At 38.4% G+C, this 25,260-nt stretch overlaps 1 protein-coding gene and 1 pseudogene across 1 annotated transcript in view; both read left to right on the plus strand.

The window, feature by feature from the left end:
- The window catches only part of CAMKMT (calmodulin-lysine N-methyltransferase), a 329,078-nt gene that overhangs the window by 265,165 nt on the left and 38,653 nt on the right, over nucleotides 1-25,260 (plus strand). Inside the window, exons 4-6 of the mRNA XM_019748655.2 lie at nucleotides 15,802-15,862; nucleotides 17,818-17,872; nucleotides 18,947-19,010. Coding sequence (XP_019604214.2) covers nucleotides 15,802-15,862; nucleotides 17,818-17,872; nucleotides 18,947-19,010 — 180 coding nt within the window. The remainder of the gene's footprint in view (nucleotides 1-15,801; nucleotides 15,863-17,817; nucleotides 17,873-18,946; nucleotides 19,011-25,260) is intronic.
- On the plus strand, nucleotides 3,340-9,219 carry LOC109456343 (small ribosomal subunit protein eS7; annotated as a pseudogene).

A 25,260-nucleotide genomic window follows, 5' to 3' on the forward strand; every position in this document is an offset into this window, starting at 1 on the left:
AAGCTAGAGAGAAGCTCCCCAAAGGTGTCTTTTCCGACCTGCTGTTGGAGAGACCACCATTAACCAATACATAACCCATGCATCTTTGCAGGGTTCTGGAAGCATTGTGCCCAGACATTAAGCAGTGGAGCAGAGGAGGAAAGAAAGCATGCACAGAGAGGAAGGAGAGCGTGCATACTGAATGCTTTATAAACCTGAATGGGTGAAAAAATAATGACCTCTGACTTCTTTGTGGTTCTTAACTCATGCTGCCACAGATTGGTTATAAGGTCCATATCACACTGAGATATGAAAGTGTTAATTGAATAGGGGCAATCAGAATTCCTATGTGAATAATGACTTAGAAATAATATTTTGCACATTCAACAATGGAATGGGGAACCAAGACTTCACCTGGCTACACGGTTCTCCTGATGGCATCAGATTTTTTTTTGTTTTTAAACCCTGAGGTATATGCCTTTTACATCCTGTTTTAACTTTTATATTTGGTGGGAATTTCTTTAGAGTAACTTAAGAAGAAGGAAGAGAATTAGGGAAGGAAAGATATGATAGATGCTAATACTGTCCTTCAGGTTTAATTTGTGATTTTCTGACAGACACCTTCATCAGCTCTCATCTTGAATAGTAACCCTTCCATTAAAAACAAACCCATGAATTTAGTTACTATTAATGCACCAGTGTCCCTTTCTTCGTTTTGACAAATTCAAGATGTTGACAATGAGAGGAACTGGGTGAAGGACATCCAGCAACTCTCTGTGCTATCTTTGCAACATTTTGCCTTTCTATAAATCTAAAATTATTCCAAAATAAAAAGTTTCTTTTTAAAACCCAGGTATGTGTGTTTTACAGTAAACATGTTAGAATAAGAAAGCCCTTAGCTCTACAATTATGGGAACATTTTCTCAATGTTTCTGTAAATGAATGCTTATTTAAATCTTATATCCCGAGAAACTGGTGGCAAATCCTAAATTCCTTATACTGTAAGACAGATCATGCTGAGATGCTCATTCACCTGATATTGAATCAGAAAAAGAGGAGGACTTAGAATCATCTGACTTTTTGGAATGCCACTTGGCACTAAAATAGAATAAAATCTCTTATAACGTGTAATAGCCACAGCATACTGTATCCCATTGTAAGTTGCTTTAAAGTTTGTGTTTTCTATTGGGCTTGCCGTGTGACACATGTGATCATGTAAAGCAGCTAATGGTTACTTTAAAATTAGAGGCTGTCCAAACAAAACTTAAAATCCTAAAACTTTCTCTTCAAAGAGTGATAATTCTTGGCTACACTAGTAAATAGTTTGACATGTGTTTAAACATAATTCAATTTTCTTTATCAGATCGTCTTTTCTTAAAGGTATGTGTAATGAAGTGTATGACTGTATAATAGAGGAGACAGTATTTGATTTTTAATTTTTATGTTAAATAGTTTCCACTGTGTTCTGTGGCCATTTGAAACTTTTGAAAATCAAAATGTGATAGAAAAATGCATATATCACTGTGCTTACCGAATTGTTTTACTTAGGGTTTTGTGTCCATCTTTTCCCCTGAAGAGTAAATTCACTGAGAGTTAGGACATGTGACCTCAGTATCTATCTGAGTTATGTATGTTAATGATTCAGTAAATATTTGTTTGAATGCAGAAATGAATGAAATCACATTCAGATGAATTACTGTTATTTTGAAGGGAACCAAATCACTGCCTCTTGATTTGCTCTCTTCACAGTCTTAGTTTTAGGATGGCCTCACAGTTTGGACTGGTTTTTATCATTGCTATCATTCAGCTATGTATACTTACCTTTCGAATCTGTAAAAAGTATTTAAAAGAAAGAGAAATTGTCCCTGTTTCAAAACCTATTATAAAGAATTTTTCAAATATGTCAGACACATCTTTGTTAAAATTAAACCAGGGATTGGTTTTGAGCGAATAGCCCTATATCCTTACAGATGCTGTGGATGGATGCATCTAAGCTGCTTATTATATTGATGGGTTTTGCTGCTCTGCAGCAAATGAAAACAGGCAGCTGCTTCCTCCATCAAAGCAAAAAGCAGCCTGAGTTTTTATTAACCGAGTGTTCATTTCTTCTATTGCCAAAATTCTTACACAAAACAAAAGAGCAGTTTTAGCACATTATTGCTTAACTAGACATGAACAACTGACAGCAAGTGATAAGCCTGTCTGCTTTTCACAACTGGTAATCATTTTTGGAATAGATGTTGTAATATAGTTGAATATAAATTTTGTAATTTACATCTACAATGGTACGTAAATTTATAGATCCAGTTTGTTGCAGGAGAATGAAGGCTATAATCACAAAAGGCTTTTTCCCAGTGTTGTTTAATTTTTAATGACTATTTGAAAACTAGGGAAGGAAAATGAAATCAAATTCATTTCTTTACAAAGAAAATACAAAAAGATGCTAAAGACAATCATACAAGTTGGCTGGAGCCAGTTGTAGATGGCCATGACAGAGGAAGACCGCTGGGCAGACAGAGGAAGCCAGGGCGTGCTTCGCACTGCGTTTGCCCAGGAGTTGCAGTGAGCCGCCCAAGTTTGTGCAGCGGCAGAAATTTCTGAGAGCAGACTGTCGTGTTCCCTTTATATCAGTGAATAATGATGAGCAAGGAGTGGGGAACGTCAGAGCTCTGGCCATTTTGTACCGCTGAGAGTCTCAGCCAACGCTCATCCTTTTTAAAAAAAACACACAAAAAAACGCATCTACTTTCAGATCAAATGGCAGAGAGGGCTTTGTTTCCAGTAAGTTTAGACTGAACCTCAGGGAGATGTGTCTTCTTTACCAAGTCAGTTTGCCAATTGGTGTTTCACCTTTCGGGACTTGCTAATGGCAATTCCTGTTGCAAGAAGGGAGTCCTCTCCTTCCCCCTTCCCTGCACGGGTCTAAGAGGAGGAACTTGGAATGAAGACAGTTTCCTAATAACCGACCCCAAAGTCATGGAGCTCTGAGATTTACAATTCTAGAGGCCGAAAGTCCAAGGTCAAGGTATTGGCAGGTATGGTCCATCCTGAGGCCTTTCTTCTTGGTGTGCAGAAGGCCTTCTCTCTGTGCCCTCACGTGGTCCTCCCTCTGTGTGTCTGTATCCTGGTGTCTCTCCTTTTTCTTCTCAACCAACACACACAGCAGTACTAGGTGACAGTGGGAGGATAATCCCGTCCTCGCCGTCCCTCCCCCAGGAGCCAGAACCTCTTGGAACCAAGGTAGCTTTGAAATGGTGGGATGTGCACCTTCCAAACAACACTGATAAATAAATCAGTTCTGTTGTCTAAGAAGCCCAGGGCCGTTGGATAAATGCACAGCGTCGCTTTGGCACCTGGACCATGCGCCTCCCGAGTGCCACTTTCTCTCCAGGGAGGTTTTCAGAAATGTGCATTACTCCCCATGGAACACAAGGCTTCTGGTTCACTTGGAGGTCATCACAGCGTTCACCTAGAAGTGAGACAAAGCTGCACTTCCAGGCAGGAAGCTGCTTTAGAAACCAAATTCGTGACATGGCAGTAAGTTAGGAGTGGGGAACCACACTCTCCTTACTCTTCTTTGGTGGGCCATGTAACAAGCGTGTGTCTCTGTTGGTGACGTGGCTCACTACCAACGATAAGAAACAATCACAACAATTTCTAATACTTTCATCTTTATTCCACTCCATGTGACACACTGATGCTCTTACATGACTTTTCAAGACACAGCACAGCCCTATTTTAAAAGGAAAGAGGGTGATCTCATCAAAATGATGGCCTGATGGCCCTCCTCTGAGGACACTGAGCACAGCAAGGTCTTGGGGAGGGTATTGCTTGGAGTAAAACTGGTGATGAGTCTTCCTTTCTCCTGCTCCTCTCCTCCTCTTCCTCTTTTTTTTTTTTTTTTTTTTTTTTTTACTGTGGGAATGCTGTGCTATGTTTCGGGGAAAACCCAGGCCATATTTTCCCTCCTGTTAGGAGCATTCTGGTCTTATTTTCCTGGGTACACCCTTCCTAGAAATGACTGGACTTACTTTCTGACATCCTGTCTGACCAATGGGAATGGAGTGTTTTCTCACCAAGAGCTCCAGTTGGGAGATGTTTTTCTTATTTGTGCTTTAAGACCTCGGAGAAATTCCTTGTGCCCAAAAGGGCATTTGTTACCCTGAAGAGGAGAAAATATGTTTCAGGGGAAAAATATATAGCATACAGCTGAGAATTATGCTCAATATTAGAGAGGAAAATTGTGCTTGAGGAAGTTGTCTGTCATTAATATTTTAGATTAACTAAAAAGCTATCACAACTAGACTATACAGATGTAGAGCAGTTTTTTGTGAAGCTGTGAGATTTAATTGACAAAGGCAAGTTCTAATTCAAGTAAAATAGACATGTTTTTAAGACTTGACTTCCAAGAACTTGTTGAATCCTATCTAAAAATATTTCCTGGTAGGGGTTCTAAATTTGGGATTATACAACAAATAAAATATTTTAATCAATCTAATTTCTTTAAAATGTCACAGGTTACAGCCCACTGACAGTGTGTGGTTTTCATTTGGAAATGCACAAATATAAAGATGTATAGCCACTGGATTTACAGTGGGAAGAGGCCTCAGAAATCAATTCTACCCTTCCATTTTATTCTTGAAGCTGGAGCCCAAATATGATTTTTCCAAAGTCCCAAAATTAGTTATTGACAGAGGCACAAGAACTAGAAACTAGTTTTCTTGATTCCAGGACCAGCCACCAGGGTTGGGACAATATAATGTAGTGATTAAGAGACTGGGCTCTAGAGGTTGAGTATGTGGCCTCAAATCCCACCTATGTCATTTAAGCTTTCTGTGCTTTGGGGTACCTTGTTGTTCCCCTTAGCTGGCCGTAATGACAATACATACCTTATAGGGCTGTTTCAAGGATTAAATTAGATAATCCATAAAAAGTACACAGCCCAGTGTTTGCCAAGTAGTAAGTGTTAGGAAATAAGTAATGCTAATAAGAATAACAATAGTAAACCCTTGCTAGTAATTGCACTTATTTGGTACTCTTTGAATTCACTTAATCCTCACATCTATATTTATGGAGTAGATAGTATTATGACTTCCAGATAAGGAGTTGATGTAAGGAGAGCTTAAGTGACTTGGTAAGGTCAAAAAGCTAATAAGCCTCAGCGCCGTCTTCCAAGTTCCTGTTGTCACTATATGAGCTGCTGTGGCTGTGGCTATGGCTGCAGTGTAGTGCTTTTTCTCAGTGGCGCTTCAGCAGCTCCCTTGTTCTGTCTCCATTTTTCATCTGTCACTTAGTTGCTTTCCCAGCGTCTGCTCTAAAAGTGACCACCAGACCGAAGGCTGGGCCTCTGGGGAATGCTCTCTGACGACTGTCTTCCCTTCTCTGCCTCAGCGTCAGGACGGAGCTAGGACGCTTTTCATCTTTCCCTTCCCTCATAATCCTCACATAAATAGGTCTCTAAATTAAAATTTAAGTTTTAGATGTTGACGCATTTTTAATCCATGCCCAGAAACAGACCCATTTTGTCATCCTAGAAGACTTTATTCTTGGCGCACTTGGGTGAGTCTTGGTGCCCCTTCACTTCTCCACCTTGCACGTGCTCACTGTCTGTCCTTCTTTCAGTTCAGTTGGCTTCTCCAGGAGCAGGAGACAAATTATTTGGACCTTTGCTTTTGCAACCTAGTGTTTTGCAATCTAGAGGTTAAGAATAACAGCTCTGGGAGCAGATTACCTGAGTTCAAATTCCAAGTCGGTGACAAAATAGCTGCCTGATTTGGGGGAAGTTTTCTCCACCTCTCAGTGCCTTGATTTCCTCACCTATGTCCTAGTGCCTGGGCAGCAGTCAGCGTTCCACAAATGCGAGACAGCCACAGGGCAAGCTTCCACCTGCTCACCGTGCACGGCTAAGCGAACATTTTGTGTCACCCACGTGTGCCCGAGTTCTCTGTGATCTGGCTCCACAAACAGAGGGAGGTCTGCACTTGGTAGCTTATTGTACAGAGCAAGTGTGTTAATGGGTCCGAGCGGGAGGACAAGTGTTGAACAAATATCGTCCATACATACGGAATTCTTGTTTAGGATCCATCTTCAAAGTGCCCGTAACTAGGGCAGCTTTTTCCAAAGTCAAGTTTTGGGTTGATTTTGTGGGTTATCAGTTGGGAATAATAGTCTCCCTGAAAGTACCAAAAATATAATCAAGGTTGATAAAATTCCCTGGATAGAAGCAAGTCAAAATAATAACAATGACAGTAGCAGCAACAATAAAGCTAATGTAAAAAATTTGCTATGTGCCAGACACTGCTCTCAGGTCCTTGCATGCATTAGCTCATTTAACCCTCCCAACAATTCTATGTTTAGGTACTTTTATTCCTTTGTCTAACAAGTGGGAGAGCTGCGGCATTACCCAACAGTGCTGGCTAAAGTAGCATCCCTGATAGTTATTCTCTATCTCACTAACGTTTTATTTTCTTCACTATCTGAAATTACCTAGTTTATTGTATATTGCCTTTATTAAACTTGTTTGAGCAAGGGCTTTGTTTTATTTACTGCTGTGTCCCGAGCTACGAGAACAGGCTGCCAATAATAGTATGTTGAATGAATGAATGAGGCTTAAAAAGTTTAAGTAGCTTGTCCAAGGTCATGCAACCGTAAGAGGCAGTATTCAAGCTGAATTCTGCCTAACTCCAGAGCATGAGATCTGGTTCTTTATTATAGCTTCGTATAGCTTGAAGGCTTCCTAGATTTAATCTAACCCAAGCCTCGTATTTTGCAGTTGAGGGTATCTCAGAAAGGCTAAATCACTTCCCAATACGACACAGACTTTTAGTGGCAGAGCCAGAATCACAGCCTACGCCCCTAGTTAGTGTTTTTGCACTGTGAATTCAATTGCCTCAGTTTATATAAAATTGAAGGAAAATTCTCTATATGTCTGCTGTACATCACCCACCCACTTACTCATGCCATAAATCTAAGTCATATTTGACACTTCCCTCTCTCTTACCACCCTCTTCATTATTAATTAATTGATTAACTATTAATTAACTAACAAGTCTTGTCAATTTACCTTCTAAATATAGCTCAGATCTTCCCACTTTTCTTCATCTCCACTAACCATCACCCAAGCCACCATCAGTGCTCACCTAGGTAATTGTAGTAGCCTCCTGCCTAGTTTTCCCTTTGTCCTCTTGCCCCTTTTCAATCTATTTTCTTTAGGGTAGCCAGACTTATCTTATAAAATATAAATCTGATCAGACTACTCTGCGCTTAAAAGGCATGATTTATTTTCAGGTGCAGTTTAAAATTCTTAACATGGCCTTTGAGCCTGTGGGATCTGGCCTCTAACCACCCCTCCAGTCTCATCTTGTACTATTCTCTCCCTTTCTCATTTATTCTGCAGCTCGACTGACCCTATTTCCATTTCTGGAAGTCAAGCTCTTCTCTTCTTCAAAGCTTTATTTCATGGGGCTCCCCTTCTATGGGTCATCCCTCCACCCCTGTACCCTCGTCCTCCTCTACTTGGCGCTTCATCCTCTGGGTCTCAGCTTACACGCTATTTCTACAGGGAAGTGTTTCCTGATGGACCCCTCCAAACCTCATCTCTGACCAGGTCAGGTCTCCTGTGATATGTTCTTAGAAGCACCCTCTATTTTTCCTGTATAGCATTTATTACAATTATAAGTAGGCACATTATATGTGTAATTATTTAATGTCTCCCTCCCTAACTAGACTAAAGCCCTAGTCACCACGCTGTCTCATTCCCTGCTGAGCTGCAGAGCCTGAAACATAGTAGATGCCCAATAAAAACATATGGAGCATTCTGTAGTCCTCTTACAGACTTCCATTCTGGGTTGAAGTATCAATGACCAAGCAGAAATGTTTAAGGAAAAGGCGACAGAGCGTAAACGCTGTCCAAAAGATTCACTTACCCATTCCAGCACAAGCAGCTTTTCATCTTAGTAATATCCACCAGTGCATTTCTTCTTCCGGAAGAGTCTATGGCTTAGCTAAGGGTATGCCGGCCTCTCCATTTGAGTCTCAGATTTGAGAAAGGCCTTACGTCTGACTCCTGCGTGATGGACATGATCATTGAGTTTGAAAGAGGGAAAAGAAAGCTGTTGCTTGGGTGGACATCAGCTGATCACAGAAAAACCACCTCTCTGCTGTGAGAGCTGAGGCGAGTACAAGTGTTAGAGTGAGAAGAGGGAGTCAGCAGAGCTGCTTGTTGGATGCTGTCTGTTGAAGTCTCAGGACTTCTGCTAAAATGGACTTGGGAAGCAACCAGCTCTCAAATGAAAATGACCTAGAAGGACCCATGCTTCGCTTGAGAGCATGTCTCTTACTATCTAATTTCATTAGATATTAAGTTATGTAGTTATACAAGTATATGAAATTTCCGTTCTGTCGTCCCACCAACCAGAAGAGGAGGTTTAATAGATATTAAGTCGTCTAATATTAGTTAATCTTAGGATTTCTTCAGCCTTCAGGTTAATAGTGAATGTGTCGTTTTTTTCCAGAATAACCACAAAACTTGGCGTTTAAAATAATTCTAAACTAGCTCTTCCCAGGCCAGCGCTCACCAAGGAGAAGGCTATTGTTCAGTTCAAGCACAAAAGTCACGAAGACCAATGGCGAGAAGCCGGACAAGTTGAGTCCGGCATCTCCCAGGCTCTCCGAGAGCAGGAGATGAACTCGGACCCCAAGGCACAGCTTCGGGAGCCCAATATAACAGCCGCCAAGGAAATTGAAGTTTCTGGCGGTCAGAACGCTATTATAATCTTTGTTCCTGTTCCTCAACTGAAATCTTTCCAGAAAACCCAAGACCAGATAGTACGCGAATTGAAGAAAAAGTTCAGTGGGAAGCCCGTGGTCCTTATGGCTCAGAGGAGAATTCTGCCCAAGCCAACTCGAAACTGCCATACGGAAAATAAGCAAAAGCGTCCCAGGAGCCGCCCTCTGACAGCCGGCATGACGTGATCCTGGAGGACTTGGTTTTCCCAAGTGAGACTGTGGGCAAGAGAATCTGCATGAAACTGGACAGCAACGGGCTGGTAAAAGTCCACCTGGAAAAAGCCCAGCAGAACAATGTGGAGCGCAAGGTTGAAACCTTTTCTGGTGTCTGTGAGAAGCTCACGCACAAGGATGTTAATTTTAAATTCCCAGAGTTTCAGCTGTAAACAAAAATGACCAAATAAAACATCATTCACACACACACACACACACACACACACACACACACACACACACACACACACACACACACACACACACACAATTCTAAACGAGCTATTTCACAAACAACAAAAACATGGTTACATACATTAACTAAATCATATTACCAACTTTCCCCGTCATTATTGATACATAGACAGCTAGTTGTTCATATTTTAATGTTGCCCAGCTATATAGGCTTTCTGAAGTCTACCAGACTTGACAGGCGGGAGGCAAATACAAGTGTTAAAGTGAGAAGAGGGAGTCAGCAGAGCTGCTTGTTGGATGCTGTCTGTTGAAGTCTCAGGACTTCTGCTAAAATGGACTTGGGAAACAAACAGCTCTGACAGAAGCATCTGCAGGGAACTAACCCTTTGTTCGAAAGAAAATGAGTGAGACCAAATGACCATGAAAACCCAAGTATAATATAGTATCCTTCTTCTTCCAGATAGAGTGCTTCTTCAGCTAATGCTTTTATGGAGGCCCAGTGGATGAAGGAGGCCTTTTCTACCATGAGTTAAACTAATTCGATTTACACAGAAAATACTAAGGAATAGGAAACTATGTACCTCTGAATAACTTTTAAACAAGTGTCCTAATTCATGACATATGCTTTAGAAAACATTATCTAAAATAAACTATTAATTAAAATGTTTTGTGATGCTTTTGGGAGGATCAATACTTAGCTACTCTAAATGCCACTTTGGGCATTCCAATCTGCTTTGTTGGGTGTCAAGAATATAGTGGAAGTGCCTATAATTGATTGATAAAGCTCTACAACATTATTAATGGAGCATGAAAGTCTTGAGCATAAAAAACCCTCACCATTACTGTCCTTGGCTTGTATGTCCCCCTAAAAATTATTTTCATCACTTTTCTAATGAGTTTCTCTCTGTTCCACGAAGCCCTGCTAGTCACTGTTCTTCTAGAATGTGTACTGAAATCCCATCACTCAGAGCTTAAAGTATTTATGCTAAGATGGTACCCTATGAGAAATAAGAATAGTTACTCTGTATCTTGGATTCCAGAACTATCCAACAAACAATTACATTCCGAAGGCCATACATTTCCAGATTTCAGGTAAACTTGGAAATTGAACAATGCATTAAAATTAATTCCTTCCAGAAACCTCACTAACCCACTGTAACTGGATGTTTTTAAGACATAAACCCGCAAGTGTAACAGAATGATGGAGTATGCAACAACATAATTTCGGAAGCTGGAAAGATGAATGGATGAGAAGTCACTGACTTCTCAGATATGAGAAAGCCAACAGTTGAGAAAGTTGAGAACCCACCCTATTCCTGCTTCTGAAACCTTGAAAGGCTCAGGGATTGTTGGTACCAGGTAATTCTAAAAGCAGGAGTTGAATGGGGGCTAAAGTAAAGAGGATTGATTGAAAACATTTAAGAAGCAGTTATATCCCTATTCCAGGCTACTGGGTAATTTCCTCTTCTGTACTCCAAACAGAACAGGAGGTTTAATCTCTGGAAAGGGTTAAACTGAGGATTTTTCAATTGGGGGACACCACGCACAGTGGAAAGCAGAGACTGTACCAAAAACGGTGGAGGGATTAGGTGACGTAGGCAAACAACGCTGAGCCTCTCCACCACCCCCCCACACACACACACTCAGCCCTCTTCACCTCCAATCAGCTTTTTTATCTTTCTACAATTACATTTAAGCAAACAATGAAGAATTATCAGATATCTGAGGAAAGCTTTTAATGTGACAGGTACCAAAACCAATAAACAGGGAAAAAAACAACATGAAGAAAACAGACTATATAAAGATAAGAAAACTTAAAACAAACTATAATTAATATTTCCAAATAATTAAAAATGAAATTTCCCTCATAAAACAGGAATAGGATGCTCTCAAAGAGAACTATATTCAGAGAACTACCATCAACAATAGCATAAATGAAAAAGAACAAAAACAAGGGTTGGAAGGAAATTTCCAGGAAAGTGAAAAACAATGAGAAAGAAAGCAGGAAAGAAAATAAGAGGATGAGTTCAGGAGAGTCAACATCCAAATCATAAGAGTTCCAGAGAAAGAGGACAGATAAAAATGGAGGTAAGGAAATAATCAATGGGACTTTCCAAGAAACTTTCCCGAAACTGAAGACCACAGTGTTTCCAGATTGAAATTACTCACTAAAGCATGCAAGCTCTCAAACATTTAGGTTCCACTCACCTTTTCTCAAGTAGTTGCACTAAAATGAAGAAGTAAACCAAGAAAGAAAGACAAAGGATATAGGACACGAGAGATGGAACAAAGGAGGAGGCAAATGGAAGCCCGGAATGAGAGTGAAGATTGATTTCCAGGATTTCAGCTGTGCACCAGGCATAGCGGGCATTCAGGCCAAACTAAGGCAGGTCAGAGACTCCAGGGGAGATTTCCTCAGGAGCTGATAGAATACCTGATGTGAATGAATGTATCGAGAGGACACACAGACAACTGGATTTGGGGATTGAATAAAAATCTTAGCTAATGAGTAAAGAAAGACAATTATAAACTCCAAAGGATAAAACATTATAGATGACAGAAAAACAATTATAGTTTACCACATGGCTCAGTTTTATTTCATGGTCTTAATAAAATTGACAGTGAGTAGTGATCTTACCAAAATTATAATATATCTATACTAGGAAGGTGGTGGTGGTGGGTGGATAACGTGTGTGCTACGTGTGGTGTGGAGAGAGGCATGGAAATCAAAGCAAAAAAAAAAATGCTTATCTTCCATAGATTTTTGCCTAAAACTGAAAAATCAAAAAATTAAAATACAAATATGTAGAAATATGGAATTACCAGGAGAATCAGTTAAAAGAATTGAAAGTAGGGGGCGGCCGGATGGCTCAGTTGGTTAGAGCAAGAACTCTCAACAACAAGGTTGCCGGTTCAATTCCTGCATGGGATGGTGGGCTGCGCCCCCAGCAACTAAAGACTGGAAATGGCGACTAGACTTGGAGTTGAGCTGCACCCTCCACAACTAGATTGAAGGACAATGACTTGGAGTTAACGGGCCCTGGAGAAACACACTGTCCCCCAGTATTCCCCAATAAAAATTAAAAAAAAAAAAGAATTGAAAATAGTGGTTTCTGAGGAAGGAGAAAGATTAAGGAGAGGAGCTGGATGTTACTGTTTGTCTTAATCATTCTCATAGGACTCAGTGATCCTTCAAATAATGTATATGTATAACGTCTTTAAAAATAAAATATTGTTTTAAAGGACCATTATATTTCCACAAATAAGAATGAAAAATCTTTTACAAATAATAGCTTTATTTCATATACCATACAATTCACCCAGTGGTTTTTAGTTTAGTCACCGAGCTGTGCAGCCATCACCACAATCAATTTTAGAATAGTATGTCATCACCTCTAAAAGAAGCCTCATACCCATTAGCAGTCACACCTCATTTACTCTCAACCATCCAAGCCCTAGACAACCACTACTCTGTACTCTGCCTCTATGGATTTGCCTATTCTGGACATTTCATCTAAATGGAAACACGTAACACGTGGTCCTTTGTGTCTGGCTTCTTTCATTTAGCATAATGTTTCCATGTTCCATCCATGTTGTAGCATGAATCAGTATTTTATTTCCTTTTATTGCCAAATAATAATCCATGGTACGGATTATTTGTTTATCCATTCATTAGTTGATGGATATTTGGGTTGTTTTCCACTTGTTGGCTATTATGAATAATGATGCAATAAACATTTATGTACAAGTTTTTGTGTGGACATATTTTCTTTTGTCTTGAATATACACGTAGGAGTGAACTTGCTGGTCACGTGATAATTCTACATTTAACTTTTTGATGAACTGCTAGACTGTTTTCCAAAGTGGCTGTACCATTTTACATAATTTCTCCACATCCTTGCCAACATTTGTTATTCCTGACTTTTTTATTATAGCCATCCTAGAGGGTGTGAAGTGATACCTCATTATAGTTTTGATTTGCACTGAGATAACTTTTAAAATTTAACAAATTAGTGAAAATAAAATAGGTTATCAAAACCTTATCTTGGCAAGGCTTTGAGGAAATAAACACTCTTATTGGGGGTGTAGTTTGGTACAAAATTTTTGAGGACAGTTTCATATATCAGAATGTGAAATGTACTTAACCTTTAACCAGACTTCCCATTTTTGGGAAATGTAAGGAGAGAAAAAATCATATGTTGGGGGAAAAAAATGTGTCTTCGTTGTACTACTGTTCATAATCTCATAATATCAAAAACTTAGAAACTAACTTAAATGTCTATCAAGAGGTTAAATAAATTATGATGCAGACAAACTATCTGGGCAGTCGTTAAAAATAGTGATGCAGATATAGTATAGTTTTATTGTCATGGGAAGCTATCCATCACATATTGATTGGAGCAAAATAAGATTATCGAATACCTGCCTGATAACATCCCGTTTGTGTAAAATATCTTTATGCCTCGAGAGATTTTTTTGAAATGACGTCCAAAAGGTTAACAGTGTATAACTAGTGGTGGAATTTTAGGTGATTTTTAAACTTTGTGCTTTGTATTTTTTGTATTTACTTTAGTTAAAAATCAACCTCTATAATTTTTTGAGAAAACTATTTTAAAAACCTACACACTTGAGAAGTCACATTTTTGTACTTAATCAATGCTTGAATTTTAGTAAACTACCCTTCCTCTTATCATTATACTTTTTATATTATTATTATACTTTTATACCTCAAAACCATCTACTAAATGCACAAAGAAATTCATTATTGTGGTGGTTATATCCGCTTGGTCTAGAACACTGTCTTGATCTCTTCCTTCAGAGAATTTTATTATGTATTTTAGTCTTTATGTGGAGGAATGCCAGGTATTAGGACTCTGGGGACCTGACAAAGCTCATGAGTAGGACAAAAAGTTTCTCTGTCTGTTCTGGTTATTTGGGATAATTGTTTTGGGTTCACATCTTCTCTCTTCCACTCTTCTATCCCCATATGCAGGAGAATAACATTAACAATAACAATGCACTTTCTTTTTCTTTGAGTTTGTTACGAGTTAGGAACTGTTCTAAATACTTTTCATATATGTTACTCATGTAATCCTCACAACAATCCTTGAGGTTGATACTACAATTGTGTTATTTTTCTGTTGAGGAACCTGAGACACAGAGAGGTTAAGTAACATATCCAAAGTCACTCAGCTAGGGAATGCAGAGCTGGGACTGAAGCCCGATGAGCGTGGTTCCAAAGTATCTGTGATCTTAACTGTGATCTTAACTGTTACACGCCACTGCCTCTCTGACTTTGTTCCTAAATATGACTCTAACCACTTCTTCCTGGTTTACTTTGTGTCTCCCCAAAACTCTCATTTCCTACCAGAAATGCCATGGCGCCTGAGCTAGTGAGTACCTTTGACTGGACTTTTCCTGCAGCATATGCTCTATGGAGTCATCTCTTTGCTGTTCATACGTTTACCCACTGATTCTCTTAAGAGTTTCCTTACCATTTTTTTGACATCCTCGTCACTGAATTTGGATTTCTAACTCCTCAAAGCAAGAGAAGCATCTGGGAGAAAAAAAATTAAATCTCGTTAGGGGCTTCAATTTTGCATCAAGACCCATTAGAAGCGTGCTTGGCGCTAACACAGCAAGCGTGCCCTGCCCTTTGCCAGGACCGCACGGCCTTCTCAACCTCAGGCGGTGCAGGACACCTGGTGCGCCACCTGATCCACTTGGAGAAAACATAATTTTTATAAGGCTGTGGTTTGTTCTGATTCTCAAAGTGATATATACGCATTGCAAAAATTTTGGGACATACAAAAAGTATAAAGAAAAATATGAAAAGCACTTATAACCCTACCATTCTGTGATGACCACTAGGAGCTATAATTTCCTAACATGTTCTTCTCTTCTTTAAGCAATTCATATTTATTCATGAAGACTATGTAAGTCTTCTTAATAAATACTTTACAGATGATGAGTTCAGAAAATGCCCATCCATGGAATTTACTGGGTAGGGTTATTGTTCAATTTCAAAATGTGCCAAAGTTGGTGAAATGTAAATTTCTTAATTGTATACTCCAGTTTGATTTTTATTAATTGAAGAAAAGAAGTACTTGTACATATTTTTTAAAAAAATTAGTATGGAATCAAACAAAAAGGTATAATGCCCTCAGTGGTTTTGTTTGCTCCTGCAAGTGACTTTTCCATTTATTTTTGCTTAACATGGGCTGCATATACAATAGGTCTTCAACTGATGCTTGTGAATTGGCTGAAAAGAAGGTTCATGTGTACAAGATTATGATCTACCTGATATACCATTAAAATTTAACTTTTGATATTTGTAATTTGGTCATTATTGTTTTTGCTGTTTTGTTGTGATTGAAATTTAGTAAAATTTGTATAGGATATTTTACTATTTTCCTGGGAAGAGGGTTATAAATCTCACCATTATAAAATCAACAACAAGAGACTTGTGTGTTATGTTACTAGTAATAATTGTGTTAAGTTTGATTCAAGTTGAAATAGCTTGTACTGAACAGTATTTTTAAAAGCCATTTCTTATGAGAATGACTATAGAGAATGATTGTAGAAGAGACTTCTGTAATAAAAAACTCTATCCTCTTGTGTTTCCAGGCATCTGGCCGGCTGAAGAGGTTTTGGCTTACTACTGCCTCAAGCACAGCGATATATTCAGGTACAAAGCTGCACTAAAAGTACATTTTTTTCAGCCCATTAGGGGTATTGTATCTGCATATTAAAGATTGCCATGATGACATTCTTCAAATTAAAGAGAGAAGGTAGGAGGGCGGAAGGGAGGGAGGGATAAAAAAGAAAACAAAGGAAAAAAGTTCATGGTGAAAACATGTTGCTTCTGAAAAAAAAATCTGAATTGCCTTTGGGTACTAATATTGCACAGCAAGCTTTTTGCTATATGTCAAAGACTTTTGATTTCCACTCAAGGCTTTTTATTTCACTTTGATTTGGGGGAAACAAAAGTGAAGCTCCAATCAATCCTTACTGATTGTGAAGGTCAAAAAAAATAAAGACATTCTTTAAACTTCTGCTAGGGAAGTCACTATAGAATATTTGATAAATAAATACCCTACAGCTATTAGTTAAAGCTACCATCCCACCCCTGGTTTTAAAGGTATTTTATATACTTAACAACATGTATTTATAAAATATAAATTACTATTACAGATTCATGCTACAGAAATAAATGTTTTCAACTGTCAGTGTGCATTATAGATCAAACCCATGGGATGGGATTTAGGAAAAAGAAAAAGCTCCTTTTATTTACAAATTCTAAAGATGTTTGGTAGATCCAGAAATATATAGGTTTTTCATTTTAAATCTCATTTTATAAAAGTCATCCAATATAAACTTCCTGAATAGCCCAGGGTGATTTCAGACAAGCCATTAGTTATCATGGTGTGTGTTTTAACAATATGTACTTACAAGACTGGGTCAATAATATGTATTTTTTGAAGCTCTATGGGTCCATATTTACCAACCAGTCTATAATTGCTTTGAACAACTAAATACTCATTAAGTGTATTTCAGAATAGGAATGTTCTTGTTTGGCTTCTTCTTCCTTTCTCTCTCTTTCCACCTCCCCTTCCCTTTTAGCGCTGTTTTTTTGTGGGGTTTTTTTTTTGTGTTTTTTTTTTTCTGATGATGAGGTAATAAACTTCCCAAAGTGGGAAGAAGAAAAAATCTTAAGAGTCTAAGCGTCTAAAATAAGAACAGGGCCGTATTGAATTTGGGCTGCAGGGCCGCCCTGGAAGTCTGGCATTTGCTCATCTCTCTGTGCTTCAGCTTGACTGGAGCGCCAATCAGTGAGCAGTGGGCCAGGGCGAGAATGTCACACGTTGAGGACATATTTAGGCACAAAGAGGAAGGTAAGTGCAAAGTGCCACATTAGACCTGTCAGCTTTAACTCTGAGCTGCTTTACTTTTGAGCAGTGAAGTCAGAGCCCAGTCATTACTTTAGCCTGGGTTTGCTGGCTTAACCATATTATGTCCCCGCATTGTTTATTCACTGTGTTGTGTTGGGGTCAATTGTGATTTAAGTGTTAATTGCTAAATGCTCTTTGTGTAATTGTTCTTTATGGGGGTGGTTCAGCTTTCCAAAATGTTTCGGTTTGTTTTCGATTTTTCTTTTTTTAATTCAAGATTGCATTTATTTGCGTGTGTCTTGTGTGGATGTGACTATAATATAGGTATATACACACTAACATATATTCTTCATTTACTTGTCTAACTGTTTTTGAAGGACTGAATGTGGATTAACAGTGTTATCCTTTCCTAACAATTATCTTTCGCTACTCTAGCTAGTTTAGTTCTAAAAGACAGAGCCATTGACAAGGGAAAAAAAGGGAACCTTCTCAGATTTTTCAGCTCAGCGGTGGTAATGTTGCAGTGAACGCTAATGAGGGAACCCCCACTGATTTGCCTGCTTTGTGACTTTTCTATTTCATAATTATTTTTAAAACGCAAAACGACATGAGGTAGTGTAGTCATGTCTCTACAACTTCCTGGTAGTGCCGTTCTTACTGCAGATGGCAATTTGTTCTTGTAACATATATATCTCTCTGACCATTTTCATCTAATTTATATGGGTTCTACCATTTCTTTTCTCTCTTTCAGGGACCTTGCTGTGTGTGAGCTAGGGGGTGGCATGACATGCTTGGCTGGGCTCATGGTAGGTCTTTTCTCAATTCCAATCCCATTCAGAGGGAGGAACAAAAGGAAAAATGTTCCAGGGCCTCCAACTGCTGGGTCAGAGAACCGTCAACAGCATCAGCTGCGGTCAAGCTGCCGTGTCTTGAGAGACCTTCTAGATTGACTTACTTTCGGATCATATTGATTTTATGGTTGCCTCGATGAGCAGAAACATTTTACCTCAGTGTAGTCAATATCGCTTGTTGTGACATTCCAGGCCTCGCACAGTCTTTCTTTGCCATAGCAAAAGCATTTTTTTTTTTTCAGATTATAGTCCCATTTGCTAAGATACAGGAATAGCCTGGCGAATCACAGTTGGAGCACCATGATATAGCTGCTAATGTTTTGCCTGCATTATTACACCAACAAACATGATCCAGAGCGCTCAGTAATTAGATTCTTTTGAATTAGATTGGCCATTCAGGAACGTCGTTCCCCATTCTCTGGGTTCTGAGTCATGTATTCAGGAGATATTATGTAGCAGCACAGTGCATTAGACAAGTTTTTATGTCTCTACAAATAAAAGCATATTGTTACACTGATTGGCATTTGACAAACCTGTCGCTCTTACACAATGTGTCGAGGTTACAGCCCAATGTGCGAGCATGTCAAAGCTCACAAAAAAATTACCCTCACAAAGCCATCTGCCTGCAATGCAAAGTTATATGAAGGGCATCAGGCAGTCAGACAGAAGCAAGCTGAAAGGCAGAGTGACAGCCTTGTATGATGGCTCTACTAGATAAACAGAAGCCCACAAATGAAAGCCTCTCAGAATACCATCATCCGCTGTCACAATGCAATTACCGAACAGAATGATAGCAAGATAGAGGCTCCCGCAAATGGAATGATAAAAGTATTGACTGATTTGATTGAATGATTAAAATAATGCAGACATAAAATGAAAAAAGATTGAAGATTGTTACAGAGAAATAGGTGAGGAAGCATGATACTGAAGGCTTGTCATCCCCGTCTTCACTTCCACACAGACAAGCATATTTGCTCATTGTTTGCTGTGCTCCCCCCCTTCTTCTTCTTCTTTTTTTTTTTTTTCCAGGTTGCTATTTCTGCAGATGTCAAAGAAGTTCTGTTAACTGATGGGAATGAAAAGGCCATCAGAAGTATCCTTATTCAGATAGAAAACGGGTTTGTTGTGCTCATTCCTTTTCCCCCCCGGCTGAGTAACAATTGATATAAAGAAAGGCAGCATGGGGTATTAAAAAAAGAGTTGCCCCTCATACACATGATAAGTCATTACGAAAAGCAGAAATATATGGAATTCACTGAGTACGACTAAGTGGGGTTTTTGTTTCTGTTTTTGTTTTTTTCCACAGATTTTTATAATCGCTTCTCATTACAGGAGCCTATGATTTCTGGACCCCCTCAAGGCAGTAAGAAGAACATTTGTTTCATAATAATTTTCAAACATTGTTTTCCTTGTATTTCCGTTGAAATTGGCCAGTGTAAAATCAATGATTTCCTATTTACAATATTGGATATTGCTTACGAAAAGTAACTTCCCACTTCATTTCGTTGTTTCCTCTCTTGCGTTTGATAATGTATGTGTGTACTGTGTAATATTGTACCCACTCGAATTGCTGAGGAGTTACCTGTATCTCCCCACTGGAAACGGCTACCAGGTTTTCATTCTTTCCTTTTATTTAGGATTATAAAAGCTATCGCTCTTTTTTTTTTTCTGCTATGCTATTACAGTTCAAACCCCATTATATTAGATTATGCTTTACCAATATGTACACAGAGTTCATGAAAATTGAACTGTACTTTAACTAAGAAAGCAAGCATAATTTGTGGCTACTTTAGCCAGCGAACTGATTTGTTCAGGGGCAGTTAACAGCCGTTAGAAATTGAGAGGAAAAGAGGAAGAGATATGTTTGCTTTGGATTTTTTTGGTGTGCCTTACATTTCCATCCTTAAGGAGGTAATCTACTTATTTGAATTTTAGACCCCTAAAATGCCAAAGCAGTTCTGATTTTTGTGGCATCTTACATAAAGCCCTTTTTCGATGCTCTCTGTCTACCATGCTCAGTAATTTTTTTGAAAATAAAATTTGCAGCAGCTCCATCAGGCTGCTCAAATAGGAGGAAGGAGGAACAAGAAGCACAGTAGCTAATATTGTTCAGCGGCACTTGTGGGCTCTGCAGAGCCCCACCCAGCTAATTGCCTGACAGACTTAAAAAAAAAAAAAAAAAAAAAAAAAAATTCAGAAAGGAAGAACAGCCAATCACAGTCTTGGCCTTTCACACAAGGGAAAGAGATCACAAAAGGTGCTTCCTTTTTTAAAATGCAGGATTTTCATCATGATCTTCAGACTGTGGCAAGTTTCTCAAAATATTCCTGAAGATGAGCTGATGTTGTTTCACTCACTCTGCTTTATTCTGAGTTCTTTCGTGCACTGTATCGTTTCACTGTGCTCCTCCTCAACATGGCAGGGAACACAGAGCCAGAGGAAGTCAGGTATGCTGGCTCAGCCTCAACGGATGTGTTCTCTTGAGGGGGGGAAAGCAGGATTATTGGACAAGAGAAGGTCATTTTAGCCACAGAAACTTTCATATTGTACCCAGCAACCTGAGGTTTTTCTGAAGTCAGCAGGTGTCTTATATAATAGCATCAGAAACCAATTAGAACTTGTATCAAACTATGGGAAGCATCTGTAGTCAGTATGTAAATTTAATTGTACTAAAATTATTATTGAGCTAAACTACAAAGCTTCCAAAGAAAGGGAGCAATGCTAATATCATTAATTAACGCACCTTTGTTTCACACCGCAAAGATGCCACGCCAGCTCTTGAAATCAGAGAGGAAATCTCAGATTCTGTATTCACTCTGCCGGCCTTTCAAAGAAATGATTGGTACAGCCCCCTCCCAAGAAAATGGATTTTTAACATTTGGTCTTCAGAAGCTCAGCCCTGAGTGCTTTATTGTGCTGGGTTTTACAATGGGTTTAATATAGCGGGGTGCCAAAGGGCAGGAGGGGAAGAACTTTACAATGTAGATAAAGTAGGTCCTTTCAGGATGCAGACCAAAACTAGTAGTGTGTTTTATTTCCTCTCTTAGGACTTCCCTGGTGAAGTTCAGTTTTTGTCATGCAGTTATTCTATGTTTGTGTGCATTTTTCTATTGTAACTAGATCTAATTTTTTTTAATTAAGAGAAAAAAGCATGCATACAGCCTTAAAAATTGGCAATGTGTTTTTCCTGCTTTTAATCCTAATGTTATTCTTGATTTGCTAACAGAGCTTACAACTGGCATTCATCATAAACAGTTTTACTGAGTAAGGTTAATTATTTTTTTTCTATTTGTGTGCCCACTTTCTGTAAGAATAACTAATTCACTGAATCATGTACTGTTGATGCATATAGATTGAAACAAACTCATTTAAAAATTACTGTTTACATCTTTCCTTTAAAATTTGAGGAAGTCTAAATTATACAGTAGTTGTAGGATATTATCCAAAAATTACTTTCTAAAAACTGAAAGTGGATGTCAACAAAAAAAGGAGAGAAACATTGCCAGAAGCCACAAAATCTCTAAGCAAAGCTACTAATTATTCTTAATGGGCAAGATGAGCACATTAAGAAACAAATGAATACATCAGTGAAATGTAATTGAAAATTGACCTGGCAATCACACATCACATCTGAGTATTGGCCTGTATGTTATTCTCATCATTTAAAAAAATTATTTTTGTTGTCCTTGGCCTCTGAATTTAATGAATCTAACTGAGTCGTACTTCCTAGTCTCTTAATCTTCTAGGATTCAAATTCTTATCATTTTTTTTAAAAAATAGCATTTCCTGATATTTTCTTTTTATCTTCTGTTATTTCTATTTTTTAAATATGTGAGGCAATGAAAGGATAAGTTCTGAATCTTTGTATCATAGAAGCTTATCAACCAGTTGTGAAGTTATTTATTATCTCCTTAAAATGTGTGAGTTGGATTGGCTATGTCTTCTAGAGCTCTCTACCTCGACCCTGGAAAGCTAGATGTTGATTTGAGATTTATTAAACAAAGATATCTGAAAAGACATTCATACTGAAAAGAGGTATAAGTGAGTGTTGTAAATCCTACATATTTTCTCAGACTCATGTGTAGATGTCCCTGAGGTTCTCCTTGGTCCTTAAACTCCATGGCTGTGTCTAACACAGAACCCCTACCTCAGAGCTGCCTCTCCCTACAGATGCTGTGGTAGCTGTACCAGAAGAGTACAAAGGATAAGTTGGAAATGACATCATTTGGTTCATCGGCTTCTCAAATTTATCCTAAAATAGTGTGAAAATATGTTCCTTTTTCTTTGGCACTGCCCTTTTAATGTACTAAAGAAATCTCCAAGTGCCCACAGGTAGCAATTACTCCATAAAGTTTGTAGCTGGTGCTGGCAACGACAGAAGAATAGGGAGAGAAATGGTATATTGAGTTATTACTGATGCTAACTAAGCCTCTTCCAAATCATAAGGAGTATAATGACAACACCTGAAGGTGAGCAGCCTTCTCTGGTACACTCACTAATTCGCCCAGCACAAGCATGCTGTCTTGACCCATCTTTAGTAAACACCACATGTGTTCCCTGCAGAAGATGGCAAAGTTTGGTGTCTCACTTCTTGTGCTCCTGACACAAGCATCTTATCCCCATAAGATGCCCAGTCTGGATCGTGATCTGAAACTTAAGAACCTCCAAAAATTGGTAAATTTCCTGTACATTCTAAAGGAAATTTAGAATGGCTTAACATTATTTTATTTACCAGAATCCCTGAGGTAAGGCAGTAATAAATTAAGCTGTATGTGGACTGCACAGCCTGTGCTGTGGGTGATGGAGACCTTGGGAATGCCCAAGCATCATCCTGCATCCATGCCCCTTCCTCCAATAGCAACAGGCAGCTGAGATACTGATGCCGGTACTTCTGTTGACTAGGGGGGTCATAAATGGACTCTACGTGCCCCACATTGGGTAGGAACTCAACAGATAGCTTTGAAAATGAAGATTCAATTAATTAATTAAAACTCACTCAACCGGTATTCACTGCATGCATTTCAGGTGCTAAAGATAGGGCAGCAGACACAATGGAGCAAGTCTCTGTGTTTGTGGGACACAGACTGTGCCTTGGCTAGAGCACATTTCTACCTGGGAAAGACACTACAGATCTACAGGGCAGATGTTCTTTGATTCCCTCTAGTTATTTAAATTCTACAGTATAAGTGTTCACTGAATTACCTTGGAGTTGCAGGGCAAGAAAATAAAGCTTCATTGCCAAACCTCATTTTAGTTACTGTCACCGGCCTCTTCATCCCTCCAAAGCTTTTGCTTGAATTATTGAAAAAGATAATGAATTGACATGAATTCGGTACCTACTATGTGTCAGGCTCATCATATATGATGCTCTATTAAAAGCCTATAAAATAAGTATCATTATTCCTATTTTTGAGGTGGAGCTCAGAGAGGTTAATTTACCCAGATTCACACAGCCACTAAGTATCAGAACCAGCACTACAAGGCCAGGTTCATTTGACTTCACAGCGTGTGAATTCTTTCCAATGAAACCATTCTGTTTTACCAAAAACTAGAATGATTTGATGAGTGTCATCTTGCATTTCCTTGGCACCCTCTAGAAGAAAAGATCTCATTCATAAACATAATAGTTGATATTGCTAAAAGAGTTCAGAGCACCTCTGTGTTATCTACTCAATTCGTTTGAGTAATAAGCACATGTAAGAGTATTTTGCAGCCTTTAAATTAACAAATATTGTCACATCAAGTAATTTTTAAAACCTTTAGAGATCAAAATGAACAGGATTTATATTGTAATTGCATAGTTTCCTACCCTCACCTTTGATATTCCAGTGAAAAATAAAGGAAACATGAACCAAGAAAGTAATGCTTTGTAAATCACAATGTTAATTTTAAAATAATTTCTTGCTTAAAGGACAATACCAGTTCTTGAAATGTATATGCAACTACTGATAAATATAACAATTACTAATCGCAGAAGGAGGCTAATATTTTAAACAATGTTGTATATGTGACATGTAATTTGTTTAACTATTATTATGCAAAAATGTATATATTTTAAGAATGGAAATCAACTGAAACAAAATTAGAATGGAGCCCCACTCCTGAACTAAGCTTTATTTGAGAATAAAATCTTGAGATAGAATCCTGGCTTTTTTAGCCACAAGCATATATTCTATAACTCTGGAAGTCCAGATGCCCAGACAAGGAGATTGGAGGTGATTACGCTGTATCCATTTAATGAGAAATTACATGAAGTCTTTTTTTTACACCCAGCACCTCCCATTGAGGTCTTCCAGAAGGTGGGTACAGTTCAGAGAACATGATTTGGTCCATCCAGTTCAAAACTGTCCTGGTAGTATTGACTCAATTTGATTGAATTTCTTTTATTACCCTGAGGTAACACAGAAGAATGATAAAAATCTATCATTGGACACAGTACCAACTAGAGGAACCACCTCAAATTCTGACCTAAAGTAAAGGGTGAGGAACAGAATGTCAGAAAATATCTCTTAAGGTATTATTTTAATATACTATTGACATTTTCCCCTCTTTGTACTTGTCTTACTATAAAAAAAACACCCCCTAAACCACAAAATATATTTCTTTTCCAGTTCTAAAAATAAAGCAGCCTAAATACTGCTGTGAATATTTTCATTAAAAAAAAAATGGCTTCTAGAATATAAAAATACGTATGTTTGCTTCAGCCTGACCCCCTGGAGTCACAGGTTTATAAATTGTATAAAAGTATATAGTGTTAAGATGTTTACTAAAAATTATTAATAGGTTTTCTGAGTTATATAATTTAACTTCCCTGTGACTATTTTATAACAAGTATTACCTCCACTAACAAAATAATATGTTTTGCTTGACAGATTAGTCATGTACTCATACGACGCTACAGGTGTACCAGGCGCATTATGGCATCGGTTGGATGCCATGGAAACGCTGAGTAGGGTGTGGCTGGAGTGTGGGGGAACTTAGTCAAAAACAGTCGTCAGTTGACTCTACTAATTTTGTTCTTCTCAGAATAACGATGTCAGCTGTCCTTTTCCACAAGACATTTCATTTAGAAGACTTTCCTGAAATACTTTCTTCCTGAAATAGACAGAACTGTAGGCCGATGTGTCATTTTAGTTAATCAAAACAAGTAGGCAAATTAGTCTCTTTTATTTTTTTAATGAATGTAATTTAACGCTATTTAATTTGCATACAGGAAAGTTCACCCCGGAAAAAAAAAAAAAAGTCTGCATTATAGCACTTTTGTAAACCTCAGCAAAGCCCTTCATTAGGAGACCTAATTGATTTTTCCTACCCACTCCTGGGGGAAGAAAGCTACCACAGTA

This window comes from Rhinolophus sinicus, linkage group LG05 (assembly GCF_036562045.2).
Source record: "Rhinolophus sinicus isolate RSC01 linkage group LG05, ASM3656204v1, whole genome shotgun sequence".
Taxonomy (NCBI): domain Eukaryota; kingdom Metazoa; phylum Chordata; class Mammalia; order Chiroptera; family Rhinolophidae; genus Rhinolophus; species Rhinolophus sinicus.